The 15199-nt window shown below is 50.8% G+C and overlaps 5 protein-coding genes across 5 annotated transcripts; 3 read left to right on the plus strand and 2 right to left on the minus strand.

The window, feature by feature from the left end:
• Window positions 1-176: 176 nt before the first annotated feature.
• PTC2 (Protein phosphatase 2C 2) lies at window positions 177-1921 on the minus strand (the record flags this gene model as incomplete). Its single annotated transcript, XM_064870676.1, has 7 exons — window positions 177-553; window positions 607-867; window positions 915-1121; window positions 1172-1256; window positions 1307-1380; window positions 1432-1750; window positions 1886-1921. 7 exons carry the CDS (start codon window positions 1919-1921, stop codon window positions 177-179), a joined length of 1359 nt encoding a protein of 452 aa, XP_064733129.1.
• A 661-nt stretch (window positions 1922-2582) lies between these two features.
• On the minus strand, window positions 2583-5095 carry AXL2 (polarity establishment/cellular polarization; the record flags this gene model as incomplete). Its single annotated transcript, XM_064870677.1, has 2 exons — window positions 2583-4976; window positions 5087-5095. The coding sequence occupies 2 exons, from the start codon at window positions 5093-5095 to the stop codon at window positions 2583-2585; spliced, it is 2403 nt and encodes an 800-aa protein (XP_064733130.1).
• A 2904-nt stretch (window positions 5096-7999) lies between these two features.
• PMZ80_002244 (uncharacterized protein) lies at window positions 8000-9601 on the plus strand (the record flags this gene model as incomplete). Its single annotated transcript, XM_064870678.1, has 1 exon — window positions 8000-9601. One exon carries the CDS (start codon window positions 8000-8002, stop codon window positions 9599-9601), a length of 1602 nt encoding a protein of 533 aa, XP_064733131.1.
• Window positions 9602-9955: 354 nt separating this feature from the next.
• PMZ80_002245 (uncharacterized protein) lies at window positions 9956-10543 on the plus strand (the record flags this gene model as incomplete). Its single annotated transcript, XM_064870679.1, has 3 exons — window positions 9956-9990; window positions 10044-10347; window positions 10400-10543. The coding sequence occupies 3 exons, from the start codon at window positions 9956-9958 to the stop codon at window positions 10541-10543; spliced, it is 483 nt and encodes a 160-aa protein (XP_064733132.1).
• Window positions 10544-10927: 384 nt separating this feature from the next.
• On the plus strand, window positions 10928-11332 carry PMZ80_002246 (uncharacterized protein; the record flags this gene model as incomplete). Its single annotated transcript, XM_064870680.1, has 3 exons — window positions 10928-10933; window positions 10989-11026; window positions 11095-11332. 3 exons carry the CDS (start codon window positions 10928-10930, stop codon window positions 11330-11332), a joined length of 282 nt encoding a protein of 93 aa, XP_064733133.1.
• Window positions 11333-15199: the final 3867 nt, after the last annotated feature.

The raw sequence follows: 15199 nt of genomic DNA on the forward strand, positions 1-15199 counted from the left end.
GGAAAGGAGGACAGGAGAGAGATGCTCTGTCTTGGTCGTTGCTCTAGACTGATATTGTTGGCTATGCTATATCCTGAGCCTTTCGTGAACGTCGGGGGTATCTTGGTCGTGAGCATGATTCGTCGTCAAACGTTGCTTGCTGATGCTGAAATGATGCTGTTGTCGGGTTTACCCCATCATTTTGTGCTGTTCGGGTCATCGGCAACACCCTTAATGCTGGTCCCTGGCCCTTGCGATGCGCTTCCGTGCTTCATGTGCTCCTTTTCAGCTTCACTTTGAGGCCCCGGCGTGCCCTCGCGGTCCTTTCTTGCCGATTCGTCTTCATTTGTGGTTGAAGAATCCTTCTTGTTTTGGTTCTCCTCGTTCTTGTCGTCTTCCATACTATGGTCGAACATCTCAGCGTTATCTGTCGAATCAGTCAACACCTCTGTTCCGTCTCCGAGAAGGATGATCCGACCATTTTTACCACCACGGTATCGTGGCACATCCAGGTCGTAATCATCTGGACTGTCTTGGTCAAATTGATGTCGCACACCAGGGCCACGGAACTCAGCTAAACTCACTGTTAGATTCTTCACTGATCCGACTTGTCGTCGTCTGACTTGCCATATTCTGGCGGTGCACAGGGTCCATCTCCATCTGCCACACGCTTCGCTATCGTGTCGTACCACTCTTGTTTCGATTTGCCATGAAGGAGGCCAATCACGATCATGGTCATGTTGTCGCAGCCAACACCACCAGTTTCGCTATTGGACGCAAGGCAGTTGTCCATCATGTTTTCGCAAATAGAATGAAGCTCTTGTTTGGCGACTATTCCTCTCCGCACGAACTCTACAACTGCTTGGGATGACTGACAATCCCAGATGCCTTTGCCAGTTAGTGATGATTCTTGTAGTGGGTGCTGAGTTTCTTACCGTCGCAGGCAATAACAAGGAACTCATCGTCCTCAGAGACATCATGAGCCACAACATCTGGGTATGCGGTCACAATCTGCTGTTCAGGAGCAAGATCGGCGCCCTTCTTGAATTCAAAGTCACCGATGGCACGCGACAATGCCAGGTTGCCGTTGACTCTGCCGAAGTCGACAAATCCGCCAGCAGCACTAATTCTGGCTTTTTCGCCTAGACAGTGTTAATTGACATATCTGCTGCAAACAGGGCAGTGATTGTACCTTCATTCTGTGGCTTGTGGTCGAAGGACAGAGGCTTCGCTCTGCCTTTCACACCAAGAACTGATCTTGAATCACCGGCGTTCGCCTGTAAATGTCAGGTTCTGCTCATACTTGCTCATGAATGCTGATTCTTACCACCCAGATCTTGTCTTTGGACACAATACCGACCGAGGCAGTGCAGCCAGAAACTTCCTCTTCGTACCGCGTGTCTGTATCACAGTAAGAAGCCAAGCAGATTCAGGGCGCTTGTTGGACTGTACCGTTGAGGATCGCTCGATCCGTAGCCAAGAACCCATCCTTCAGGGCTTGTTCTATATCACCCTTCGCATAGGCGTCCTGTTTCGCGACGATTTTATGTATATTCTCTCCGGCAAACTGTGCTACTTTTTCTCCTCCGTGGCCATCGTATACTCCGAAGTAGGCCAGACGTTTGTCGGGCGTAGCGGGGGTCTGCTCTTTGCCTTCAACTTCTGGCTGTAGATCGAGAACCGCGGCGTGGGCGTCCTCCATGCTTATTCGCCATCCTTGCATGGCCGAAAGACCCCAGATTATGCAGTCATCTTCGCCCTTGTCGGAGATCTAATAGCAGATTTGTCAGTACTCTTGTTTGTAGCACAAGCCACGCAGGCACAGGTTTTCTGGCATTGGCAAATATTTGTCACGATTGTGCTTATCGTATTTGCAAGCATGATATAGTGGGAAGCGGTGCGGTACCTTTTCGACAACGGGCTCTGACAGAGTCTGACCCATGATGGAGGATCTTCTGAGGAGGAGTTTGAGGATGTCTACCGGCTGTATGTCATGCGTCTCGGGATGGAAATCGAGCGGGACAGCTACGTGGATGGTTCAAGGTGCAGGTGTGTTTGTGTTTGGCGGGTCAGACGATAATTGGAAATGACGAAGCCTAAGTGGTCGCTGACAACGAAAACTCGAATGGGTGATTGCAAACAGGACAGAATCTGTTTATGCTGGCCGAGGGTCTGCAAGAGGTAACGTGTATAAGCAGAAATTTGTTTGCCAAAGAACAATGCTGCGTCGCGTGCACCTGGACGAGTCCAAAGTCACGGCTAGACTGCGGTCGGCGAGGAACTGGGGGAGTGCAATCGATCGAGTGGGCGGTTGCTCGCAAGGCGGTGTTCGACCTTCGTCATCCCAAATAATTTCGCAGACCAGAACGGGCCACGTGACGGAAAAGCGTCGTGAGCGCTCTAAGCACTAATTTCTACCGTACAGGCGCTCATCTTGCTTTTCCGGGGTGTGCGGGCCGAGCGTTTTCCTACGCCTTCCCCACTGCCTACCACTATTGACCACTCTACCAACTTGGGCGCTTTTCTCATGAGGGACGTACGTGGAAGTGCCATTGTAAGCATGGAGTAGCATCTCAAAAGTTTCACTGAGGACTAATATGATGCTATATAAATCTGAGGCTGTTGCCTTGACTACGATCCGATACCTGGCTCCTCAAGCTCAGTCCCTGGCTAGCTGCAGTCGGAAGTGCTGGTACCAGTGGCCACTGCCTTGCTGCTTCGTGGCCAGCAAATACATCATCTGATGCTAGGCTACGTCCGCCTGTTGGATGTCTCGAATGTTGACTGCTGGACACTGCCGCGCTGGTACTGCCCTCCGTCGTCCAGTCGTCATCTTCGTAGACCGACGATGAAGACCGATTGGATGGTGCAGGTCTACCCAGCCGCGAAGATTGATCCGAGCTCGACTCACTCTGTGGAGCTGCATATCTGGATTTAGTGCTTGCCAATGATGCTTTCCTGGCGCTAGCCAATCTAGTAGTAAAGGATGTGTTAGGATGCAGCACGTTGTAATTCGGAGTCGCCGAAGACTGTGATATTGGATTGAACGGCGTGCTGAGCATGCCAGGGGTTCCTGAAAGCGGCGATAATGAAACTTGTCGTAGTGTCACACGTTGTGAGCCGACCCCATGTCCCAGACCGCTCGATCGTCGACCATTAAACCTGCGTGGCGTTGCGAAACTCTCACTACGTGAGTTTAGTGGTGGCGACGTCAATATTGTGCTCAAGCCCTGTAGCGGCGATTTTGATCGTTCTGGCGATGACAGCAGCCGGCTTGTTGCGCTGGGTGATTCGAGGTGTCTGCTGGGATCGGCGTCTGCACCGTAGTTGAGCGGACTTTCGACCTCCATCAGCATGTCGTCCCAGCTCGATCGTGTCTCGGGACTACCACGATCGTGTTCGTCCACGGTAGACAACAGCTTGTTGCGTGGTCTGTCTCGGAGAGGCCAGGGAAGGTCAACTCGGGGTGGCGGCGAGGACGGCAAGTGCTCGAAAGATGCCTCAGATAGAGATTGCGCTTCCGGCTCCACCAGCACCACGATATTGCCCGAGCTGGAGTTTTGAAAGTTCCGTTGCATTGGGTTTGTAGTTGAATTGCCTTGTGGGGGGCGTCCTCGTGACCGTTTCCTCCGCCAGAGCACGAAGGCTATCAGGCATGCTGCTAGGAAGGTTAGGACTGGGAGCGCAACCATCAAGATGAGATCTCTCGTGCGATGATCAGATGCTTGTTTGGACGGTTCTATTGATGGCGGCGTTGTACTTGTGGGCACAGTGGAAGAACTTGTGGCGCTCTTACTAGACGTTGGTGTTGCAGGTGCAGAATTGTCCGTGACAAATGTGATTGTGAGGTAATCAAGCTCTATAATTTCTCCATCCTGAGACACAGTCAAGGTCACATTGAAATCATCTTCGCCAGTGTCTGCGGGCACAATTCCTTGCAGCGTTGAGTTCGTTTCTGTGAACAATAACCATGTTCCGGCAGGTCCAACATCAACATCAACTTCGCGCATAGAGCTACCTGTGCTCGTATTTGCGAAGCTATAGTTGAAGTATCCACCGATAGTGGCGTTGACGGTGCCAAGAAATACTTCCACTGTGTCGTTGTCTTGTTGACCAACCACAAGCAGCTGGATCTCAATTGAAGCCGAGTCATTCTGATCATCAGATACGGTCAGTTGGAAGGATGTATTCTGAAGGTCTTTTGGCGAAACACCTGAGAACGACAACTCTCCTGAATCGAAACTTAGCCATTCGGGCTGCTTTGGCGATGTGTCTGTAATTCTTGACCCCTCGAGCGGCGCACCATCCAACTGCAGCTGATTTAGAAGCGGTGTTACAATCACTTCTTGGCCTGCCGCAACAGTGATCTTCTGCGTGGGTTGCAGAAATGCCAGAACATGGTTGGTGACAGATATCTGAAAGCTGAGTGCAGATTGGGAGAAGCCAGCAATCTGTGAAGCAGCTAGAGTAAATGCGAATGATTGCGGACTAGATTGGGGCGTCAACAATGGCGGAGTGGTACCGATGAAAGCGACTTCAACTGGATCGAAAGCCAGCCATGCTGGGAGTGGTGTACCGTTATCGGAAGAGGCGTAATATTGGACACTGCTATCGCCCCCTTCAAATACATCGGGACCGAAGATCAAATGGAAGGGTGTCTGAGGGTAAAGAAGTAATGTAGACGGAGCAGAATATCTTCCGGCTTGGCTGATCCTCTCGGAAAGAACATCTTGTTTGGCGCGCAGAGAGCTTTGTTCCAAAACGACTAAACTCGAATCTGAAGTTGCCGTCCCGGTGGAGTCGGTAGCTATGATCTGAAATTCTGCATCGCCAACATCAGTGCTTAAGGGCGTCCCGGTGAGCGTGCGAGTTGTGCCATCTAGCTGGAGCCAAATCGGAGCGTCGCCTAGGGTATAGTCGATTTGCAACTCCGATGAAAAGGTGTCGGCGGAAAATGTGAAGCTAAAGCTCTCATCTGCAACTGCGATCGCAGGTAGCTGCGCGTTTATAGGAAAGGTGAGACGGGGCTGAGCAAAGACGTGCTTGCTGCAAAAAGCCGCAAGGACGAGGAAGGCATGACAGGGAAGCATTCATGCTAACATCATACCATACTCATCTCGAGCCAACTAGGAGGGAATGGCCAGCATTAATGCTAATGTATCTGTACATTGTCTTACCAAGGCATTGGCGCGGGGTAGGTGTGTTCGTGCAATTTCTGTCTGGTTACCATAGGGGTTACCCTTTTCGACCAGGGCACGGACGCAAGGAGTCTCGATGGGCAACCACGTCTGAAACTATTAGCAGGTGCGGCATTCTTCGACTTACTACGTAAAGCGCTCTCATCTATTTTGAAAGAAGGAGTAGAAACAGCATAGCTTAAGGCGTAATGCCTTGTAGCGCTTGATACAATTCTGAGGCAATCACCGACAGTAGATGATGCCAACGATTCGTAGGATATTGTTCAGTTCGAATGCTTCCTCGAAACTCGGCCTTATAATGAAGGCGCCGTGAACACCACAGAGCAGGCCATTCATTGTAATGTGTCGCTGTACTAGTTTCACAGGGTAGCTCGACGAATTCGCGCACTCGTGTATAAACGTTCGCAGCCCCCAGGCGAGCTACGGAAGCCAGGCCAAGAGAAAATCACGTAGTCGAAAGAGCCTGAAACGCGTGATGCATGGCACTCTCGTACCAGTAGCGATGGAGATACAGGAGAAGTGGATGGTTTGTGTAAGTATCGAAGCTTTTGATATGATATTGCCTCTCGTGTCTTGCGGAGGATAGTTAATAGAAGGAAACCAGCCCAGACAAGCAAATGAAACAGAATCTACCCGAAGTTTAGCCTTTACTTAGCGCGGTCTCTACTGCGGAGTGCTTACCTTAGCCTCCCAGTCAACCGTTTCAAGTTCCTGACCATTGAACTTCCCTCAACGCGTATCGCATACAGATTTCCTACGTTAGTGACGAAGTGATGCCGTCGAAGGAAAGCAAAAAGGAAAAGGCGAAGGAGGTTGTTGACATATTGGAAGAAATATCAATCTTACTTGTACGTGGAGGTTATCCAAATAGTGAGTCTCATTAACCAGATGATCTAGGACACCGACCTGGATCGTGCTCAGCTCTCTCTGTGCGTGTCTCTGATAGAGAATGGCGTGAATCCCGAAGCTCTTGCCGTAAGTACGAAGAATCTACTACTGGCGGTCAGCTGACACTTTGTTAGAACGCCATCAAGGAGTTGAGGAAAGAGGTGAAAAGCAACGAGAAAGCTCTTCAAGAGGTCCGGCCAGAGTCTAGCATCTCTGACTGAGCTCTCTCTATCGAAAATGATCAGGCTGCATTTTCCCCGGCGTACAGTTTGATGTCCAGACCACACATCCCACAAGGGAGGCACTGGTTGCATCGAGTTGTGCCACCACTTCACTCAGCTACATAGGGGCGTGCATTATAACACAAACGTCAAGCCTTGTTCTGTCCATACGTGGCAGACGTATCTTCCAAATGCGGCAGGTGCACCAGCGAAACTCAAGAGAGATCGGTCAAGCGCATACCTTCCATCGTTACCCACATGCGTCAGGCAACAGCTATCTTTGTGCAGCTGCATATCTGAAAGCTTGGCATTCAATCAAAGCCGAGAGCAAAGCCCTATCTGACGGTTTTAGAGGACCTCTACAAGAATGGCGCATCCTAAAGTGACACGTTCACCTATCAGACAATTTGAGGCATGACCAGCCATTGCTGTCCATACAGTGCGTTCGAATATATTGGCACAAGCAGACGCCTCGTTCCGAAGAATTCCGGAAGGGCACCTCAAAGATTCTCTGCCAGTACAGGTGGGCTTGAGCCATTGTCGCCTGAGAACATAAACAACGCTTCAGTATTGGGGACTCAAAAGCTCTACTGAGCGACGCCATGGTATTACAATGCTAGGAAGAGTCGGACAGCTTCGAGCGCGGAGGTCGAGCTTTAGACGCAGTCACCGAAACGGGGCTATATCTCGATCTGCTCAAGAACGCTTTCGGTCGAATTGATGATGAAGCCTCGTACTGGGCTTACAGCTCGTTAGCTGGAAACCGCTGAAACTCAAGATTCTTGAGATGGTGGGGAGCAACAGCTAAATGCGTGATTGCTTTTTGCTCCTTCAGCAGGGCTGGAAGCCATTTGACAAGCCGGTAGCATCTTGGCGTGCACTCGATAAAAGTACTGTAGATGTGCAAATAATTAATGCACAACTGCATGATCAGAACACTGTACCGCAACACGCGCGTGTATCGTACAGGCTACCTAAATGATAGCGAAGATTGAGTTCTACCGATGAGAGCCTTGACTGGCCTGACTTTTGTCGCGATGCCACGCGAGCCATGGTATGTAACACGGTTGACGCGCTGGGCCCATTGTGGCTAAAGACCGAGCGGCATCTCAACCCGTACCATGCGATTTCATGCATGTACCAGGGTGCTACAGGCATGCGTGGCAGTTCCCTCGACACGGACGACCTTGGATCCGCGTCTCCAACGTTCGCATGAATGCACAATTAAAGCATGGGCAACAATTTTGAGTGCCTCTGCTCGACTTGTCACCAAGTCCTGACAGTCAAGACCTGAAAGTGACACCACACCATCTGGAACGAATGATTCCTCACAAGTACGATTACTGACATGTCACAACAAAAGGCCTCTCCATTGTTGGGGACTCCCCTATTACCGGGAGATCATCAGGGCTAGCAGCTGAAGAACCGGATTTAGTGGGGAAGCAACCAGGATTGCGATTGTGCCACTGGCCACTAACACATCAAGCGCATCTTATGGCTCGAGTTCTGTTGCATCCATCAACTTGGCGCGCTTCGGGTGGGTGATATGGTTCCGCGACCTTGCGACGTGCTTGTGAAGATATCGCTTATGGCGAAAAGTACAAGCATATCCATTTCCCGCCCTGTTTCCATCTTCCTCTTCACACGTGTCGCTACTCCAGTTCACCTCATCCGACCAAGCAGAATCTGCCTCGTGCAGCCATCAACGGCAAGATGAGCTCGCCGCTACGGTCATCATCGGATGAATACGGCCACCGTGAGAAAGACGTCGAAAACAACAAAGCCGGTATCTATGTCAATGAACAACCCACGGGATATCATGGTAATGTAACACCGACACAAGGAATCATTCGAGCGCGTCAGATCCAGTCCAGTGTTGCGCCCTTCAGATGGCTGTCTCAAGGCGAGCAATGGCTCGACCGCAAGATGGGCATCGAAACTCAGGGTATCGACCGTATTCCTGAGGATCAGAAACGACCACCATCAATCTGGAACGTCTTCCTGATGTGGTGGGGAGCGACTTGTCACATCGGTACTGTTCCCATCGGTGCTCTTGGACCGACTTTCGGTCTTCCACTCAACAAATCTGTTGCTGCAATCGTTGTCGGTACTTGGCTTGGAGCACTATGCCCAGCGTTCTGCGGTACGCTTGGCCCTAAGCTCGGCATGCGGTCAATCGCAACGTCGCGATACGCTTTTGGTTTCTATGGAGCCAAGCTCTGCTCGGTTCTCAGTATCGTTGTCGCGGGAGGATTCGGAGTGGTCAATATCGTGATCACCGGCCAACTCCTGTCCGCCGTCTCCGACTACACCATGAGCGTTTCGGTCGGCTGTATCATTGTCACAGTAATCTCTTACCTTGTCAGTGTATTCGGCTTCAGATATGTGCACACATTTCTGAAATATTGCTGGATCATCAGCTTCATCCTCCTGCTCGTCCTTGTCGGTCAAGCTGCGCCACACGCACAAGCAGGTCTCCCAGGCTTCTCAACAGGTCTCGCTCATGCTGGCACATGGCTTAGCATGTTCTCGATCGCGTTCTCCTCGACCGCCGGCTGGGCGTCCTTCTCTGCAGACTACTACTGCAACTACCCTGCAAAGACACCGTCGTGGAAGATCTTCTTCCTCACACAATTTGGTGCCACTACTCCGATCATGTTCGCGACAATCGTGGGCGCTGTCATTGCGAATGCAGCTATGCTAGGACAGGTCGAGCCATGGTACAGCACTTACGGCCAGTATGGCCTCGGTGGTCTGATCCGAGAGACCTACTCTCCTCTAGGCTGGAGCAAGTTCTGTCTCGTCATGTTGACTTTCTCGGTCCTCGGCAACAACGTCCTCATTTTCTACTCTTCAGGCCTGGACTTGCAGCTTCTAGGCGATTATTTCCACGCCGTACCACGATTCATCTGGTCATTCCTCACTGCTGTCGCTCTAGCGGCCCTTTCAATTGCCGGTAAACAGCACCTGTCTACCATCATCAGTAATTTTGTGTCCATGCTTGGATACTGGGCGATCTGCTTCACGCTCATTCTGCTTATTGAGGATCAACTGTTCAGGAGGAAGACTGGTTATGACCTCGAGGCGTGGGATACCCCCTCCAAACTGCCTTGGGGATTCGCGGCAATCTTCTCGCTCCTTGCGGGTTATCTAGGCGGTGGACTCCAGGGAATGTCGCAAGTGTGGTATATGGGTGAAGTTGCACAAAAGTTTGGACCTGGTGGTGGTGATGTTGGCATCTACTTGACTGCTGCGATTACACTGGTTGTATATCCAGTCACTAGATATCTTGAGCGCAGATTCACCGGGAGGTAAGGTTCTCTTGTAGAGCAGAAGGAGCTGGGAAGGAGGACAGTACCGTATAGTTTATTGGCAAACAGAGCAATTTGTAGTTAAGACGCAATGAACAGTTTTATATTAATTCTTCATGAGGTCTGGAACGTGTGCGTACCAGTCAGTTGGAACGAGTTTGATCAAAACCACATTTGGTGTTCATGAAATAAATTCCCCTTTTCGTCTCGAAGGCAATCTTTCTTCCACCATTGTATAATTCTCCTCGGCCTCTTCCATCTATCTTTGACTGTTTAGGATCAAAGCATAGGTTGATCAGACATTGCCGACTAGGCTCAACCACACTACGAACAGTGTCGCAGCGCCTGAGCACACATCATGCTCGCCCTGGCACTAACTGCAGAACTTAACGGGTAGGTCCACTTCGTCCTTGCTGCTCACCAAGCAACAATTGACATCAACACAGCGTGAAAGACCTCAAACCAACAGACACTCCCGATAATCCCTACATCTACACTTTCAAAGTCCAATGCACGTCATGTCGTGAGACGCACCCCAATCTAGTCGGCGTATCTCGCCATCAAATGAACGATCTCTCCGGCAGCAGAGGCGAAGCAAATTTCGTCTGGCGATGCAAGAACTGCAAGCGGGAAAGTAGCGCTACGATCAAGGCTGCACCTGCGAGCTACGAGGGAGGGGACGTGCCGAAGGCGAAGAATATCATTGAGATTGATACGAGGGGACTGGAGTTCACGGATTTTAAAGCTGATGTGAGTGTTTGACCTGCTTGATGTGCGCATGAAAGGCTAACGATGGTGACAGGGCGAGTGGGAAGCTGTGGGAACTGACTCTGGCACGAAGTTTACGGGCATTGATCTGGGCGAAGGGGAGTGGTTTGATTACGATGAGAAGGCGGGTGATGAGGTTAGCATCAAGGATATCAAGTGGCAGATTCGGAGGGCGTGACATGTCCAATGTGGCCGGTCTGAGCTCAAGGATTGCAAAGTAGGAACCTGAGAATTAAAGCTGATGATGGCTGACGATAAGACGCTTCGTGTCGACGATGGTAAGCACCATGAATGGACCAGCAAGGCTAGCTAGGCACCCCCGGAAAGTCAAGATGAGCGTCTGTACGGTAGAGATTAGTGTAGGGTAGGCATATATGCCAAGCGTGCGTATACGGTAGGTGAAATCGACCAGCTGTGCTTCAGCCTCGCCGAAACTGCACCTTCCAAGTTTCAAGCCTACCAGTTGTGCCTACCCTCTCACAAGCAGAACCTTGTCGTCGACCTTATTCCTCTTATTGACAGCGCGCATAAATCCACGCTACTTTCTGAACTCGGCGCAAACATGAACGTAAGGTCAACCAATACTCTATCTGAAAGAAGCAGCCGACTGACCAGAATTACAGTTTACACCCGTCAATCCTCGACCACTGCTCCAGTCACTGTATGTCTCTTCCCACCTCGCGCAAACAGTGCGCAACGCTCACAGTTTGAATGCTGACTTGCGCATAGGGTTAACGAAGAAGTAATAGTGCGACTGAAATGGGGCCAGACAGAATACAAGGGCGTACTCGTTAGCGTCGACTCATACATGAACATACAGCTCAACAATACTGAGGAATACATTGATCGCAAGCAAACTGGTACCCTAGGCCAAGTCCTCATACGGTGCAACAATGTGCTTTGGATTTCAGCCGCGAAGGGAGTTGAGATGAACGGAGCATCAGGCGACGTAAAGATGGAAGGCTGAGCGCAAAGGACGCGTGAAGTTATGCTCAAAACAGATGGAAAAGTATCTCAAATCATGCGCGTTGGGCGCATTGACTTCTTCGCTCTCGGAGCCATTCAGCGTTGCTGCGACTCTAGCTCACACATCTTTGGAGGAACAGCTCAGGCTCGACACGCTAGAAATGCATGTGGATTCTATACTCGATCAAGACGAAGATGAAACTTGTTCCTTTACAACAACCCGAGACGAACGTGCGGCCCACGAACGGGACGTAGAACAAGTACGGGTGGTCAAGGAGCCGAGAGCCGCGTATCGAAGCTCAGAGGCTTTTACGAACACTGGCACAAGCAACGTCGCTTTGTTTGACCCCGCTCGAGAGGAAGCTCGAGATGCAGGTGCCGTTCAGCGAGAGAAAAACGTATCGTCCTGCGACAACTACTGGCTGCAGAAGGACAGATGATCATCGTACCAACCAGGAAAGATATGCAGCGTTTGGGACGCAACTTTAGAACTATCCTCGTCTCATCCTTCTCAACGAGCATTTACTGTCTTCTTCGCAACCATATTTCCATGCCGTCAACACGATGGTTGCTTGTGCTCAAACTCCGTCATGGCGGGACACCTGCTTTGTGAATACGACTGCATCGATCCGACATGCGCGCGGGAGCCTACGGATAGTGCTTCATACGTACGTAGTCTTGTGAGGTATGAGATCATTTGTGCCTGAGATGAGTGGGCTGCGACGACAGCTTACACACAGCTACACGTGTCTTCTGGCGCATTCAACCTCTTTCTACGCATGTGTTCCGTCATATGCACCAGCGAGACGACTTACGCATGCTGTGGCAAGAGTAAGCACAAGCAACAGGCTGTCCCGTTGTCGCTTGCTCATGCCCAGCACGTCTCAGGATCGTCCGGTACCGAGGCCGGAGCTGGAAGATTCAGGGTCTGCTTTGTGAGCAAGTCTTGGTAGCCATCTGGCACCCATGTCAAACGAACCTTCCGCCTATTTCGGGACCATGCAAGAACAGTCGAAACTTGCAAGCTCGGCTGCTCGCGCAACGCGCTCTTGTGACTGTGTCGCGGCCGCCCGAGAAAGGTCCTGATTTGCACTCTAACCTCAACGGTGCTCGAGCCAGAGCACCCAGAGCAAATGATGGACAGCACTTCTTCTGCACCAGACTGGAACCTGTAACATCTCTAGTTGCAAATCACAAAATCTCTGAAATTGGGTGGAAAAACACTTCCAAGCCACCAGAACTAGCGAAAACGTTCTGGGCAAGGCCTGGCTCTCAGCGGTTCTCTCCATCCGGAAAGACCCAGGCACCCCTGAAAGCTCTGTTCGTGCTGTCGTCTCAAACTGCCTCGATCTGGTCTCCGATGGCACGAATTGCCCTTGTTCGCCACATCTATCATGGGGCACGACCGCATTCGGAATAGCATTTAGACGGTGTTAGACCCTTTGCGCTAGCTCCGCGCCACGATTGTTGATCAAGTTGCTGGGGTCGCGTGCACTTAGACCAGAAGATGGTTTTGTGCTCACGCGAGACACGGCTGGGGTTAAAATGCTATGGCTTTCTCATGGCAGATTTAGTTTCCAACCTCGTCCTTCGTTACTGACTCAAACTACATTGCAATACAGTATTGCACAGCATCGATTTGCAAAACCGTTGCGCAACCCGATCTGATATCATAAGCAATCACGGCCCACACAACGTACTGTCAGAAAACTACCATCAGAAACCATGACCTCCAAATTTACAGAGATGCTGGATGACTCCTATCAGACAACATCACCAGATTGTGACGTGCGACTAGAAGACATTGTCGGAGCAGCCAACTTTGAGAAGTACAATGCCGGACGTAGTCGAACGTCCTCGGAGGGCAGTGCTGCCAGCAACAGCTCGTCAGAGAACTTGAGCTCATCGACAAACAATGATACGGCCAAGAAATCAAAACGAATGAGCAGGATACTCAATCTTGGTCGACGGTAGTCTGGAACCCGCGCGCGACAAATAGACTACTACACTTCTACCAGGTCTAGGCAGTCGCATACACTTCTACATCCACATTCACAAAGGCACACTACGAGGGCAAGGCTGCGTCGACCTGACAAAACTCAGATCAATCGCCCACACACAGGCTACGCGAATGCGACAGCAATATCGTCACGCAGTATGAATGCCAAAACAGAATGTGCTCACACACGAGGTCAGCAGATGATGGTTATTCTCGGAAGACGTCCAGAAGTGGCTTGAAGCGCCACTTCCATAGTTGGTCTTGCATGATGTGGCCTGAAAAATACAGGCGCACAGTTTAGCCCGCATGCGTTTGGCTACGTATGCTTACCGCAAGCTTCCAGCAAAACGCGCACCATGACGCCACACAACGAGATTACTGTTATTGATGCTCATGCAATCATTGAGCGTTACTGAGACGCATTTGACGAGACCACGATTACGAGTACACGAGAGAAATGACTACAGCAGCCATCGAAAGTAACGAGAGGATGGAGGCGGGAAATGCGAAGGCAGGCACAGCTGCCAAATCAGGAATTGCAGCCACACGAAGACAGTAGTTCGTGGTGGTTGCGAGCTAGCAGCGGGTGGCGGCCACACCACAACAAGGCAGAAGGTCAGGCGGATGCGAAATACGGCGTGCTTCCGAAAATCGAGCAGCATTCTATTTGGTGCGGCCAGCAAGAGCCGCAAATAAACTAGCAGATTGGAAACAAATGCAATGCAAGAACGTCCTGCTTACCCACAAATAAGAATGGCTTCAATCTCACCTGCAGTGTAGATGCTTTATCGAGATGCATGTTTCAGAGCTTCTTCGTGAAGCGACTAGGAGAGAATGCCGCGGCTTTCTCACGGTTGCTAGTACAACTGTCGCAAAATTGATTTGCCTGCAAACTGCAGCGTTTTCCCCTTGAGCAATAAACTGTGGCAGCAAGCGAGCTTCGACGATCTTCGTCTCGGACGCTCGCCTGTATCTTCCCTGCACAAACGTGGTGCTCTAGAATATTTCGAATTGTGGTTGGGCAAGATCTTGGCGTCCGTCTCGAACTCGTTGAGCTCTAGAAACACCTTTACGAAGCTCCGTACTCACACTACCATCTCACCGACTTTCTATACGACTACTACTATATCGTTGCTCATTAGTCACCTCCACAGCGTCACAAGCCGCGCATGTCGATGTTACGAGCCGCTGACATCCACAAAGGCAACTAGAATTCTGTACCTGGAGCCGCTCGTTATGGTTCGCGCCAGCGGATGCCTCCAACCATGATCAGAACTTCGGGTCAGGCGCGCCCTTGATACTTCTCACCGTCGCTACCAACACCTTGCACGCATCTTGGCCTTTTGTAGAGGTTCCAGTATGCTCTTAATTCGGTCAGCAGGCTTTGACCCAACGGCGCTGAGAGTTTGGGGCTCTACATGGACCTACAGTACGACTCATCACGGGTACAAAAGTCCCTGGGTCTAACTTACTGTCCACTCCAGTCGTGCGGGAACGAGCAGACGACCTAATCAGATGCCCCATGTCTGTAACTGGGGTTCCGTTTCTGCTCGCGTTTAGGGTGGATTGTGACACAGATAACTCTTGTGACAGAATGAGAAGTTATGACCCACCGCGAGCCCTCGTAACATGTGACATGGCGGTCTCAGGAAGCAAACACCTACAGGCTGTAGGTACAGCAATGCCCAGTCGAAGAGCTTACTCCTCAACAGCACTAAGCGACTGTTCTGCACTCCTGTGGATGGATGATGTAGGATCAGTTTATGGAGGATGTAGGTGTACGATACGCTTGGTCTCATGTGGTTGCTCAGTGATATCTGCTGTAGATTGGGGAGAAGCCTCCTGAAGTTGGAAGGCCACATTCTCATG

The sequence above is a fragment of the Knufia obscura genome (genome assembly GCF_036327395.1).
Source record: "Knufia obscura strain CCFEE 5817 isolate CBS 148926 chromosome Unknown scaffold_2, whole genome shotgun sequence".
Lineage (NCBI taxonomy): Eukaryota > Fungi > Ascomycota > Eurotiomycetes > Chaetothyriales > Trichomeriaceae > Knufia > Knufia obscura.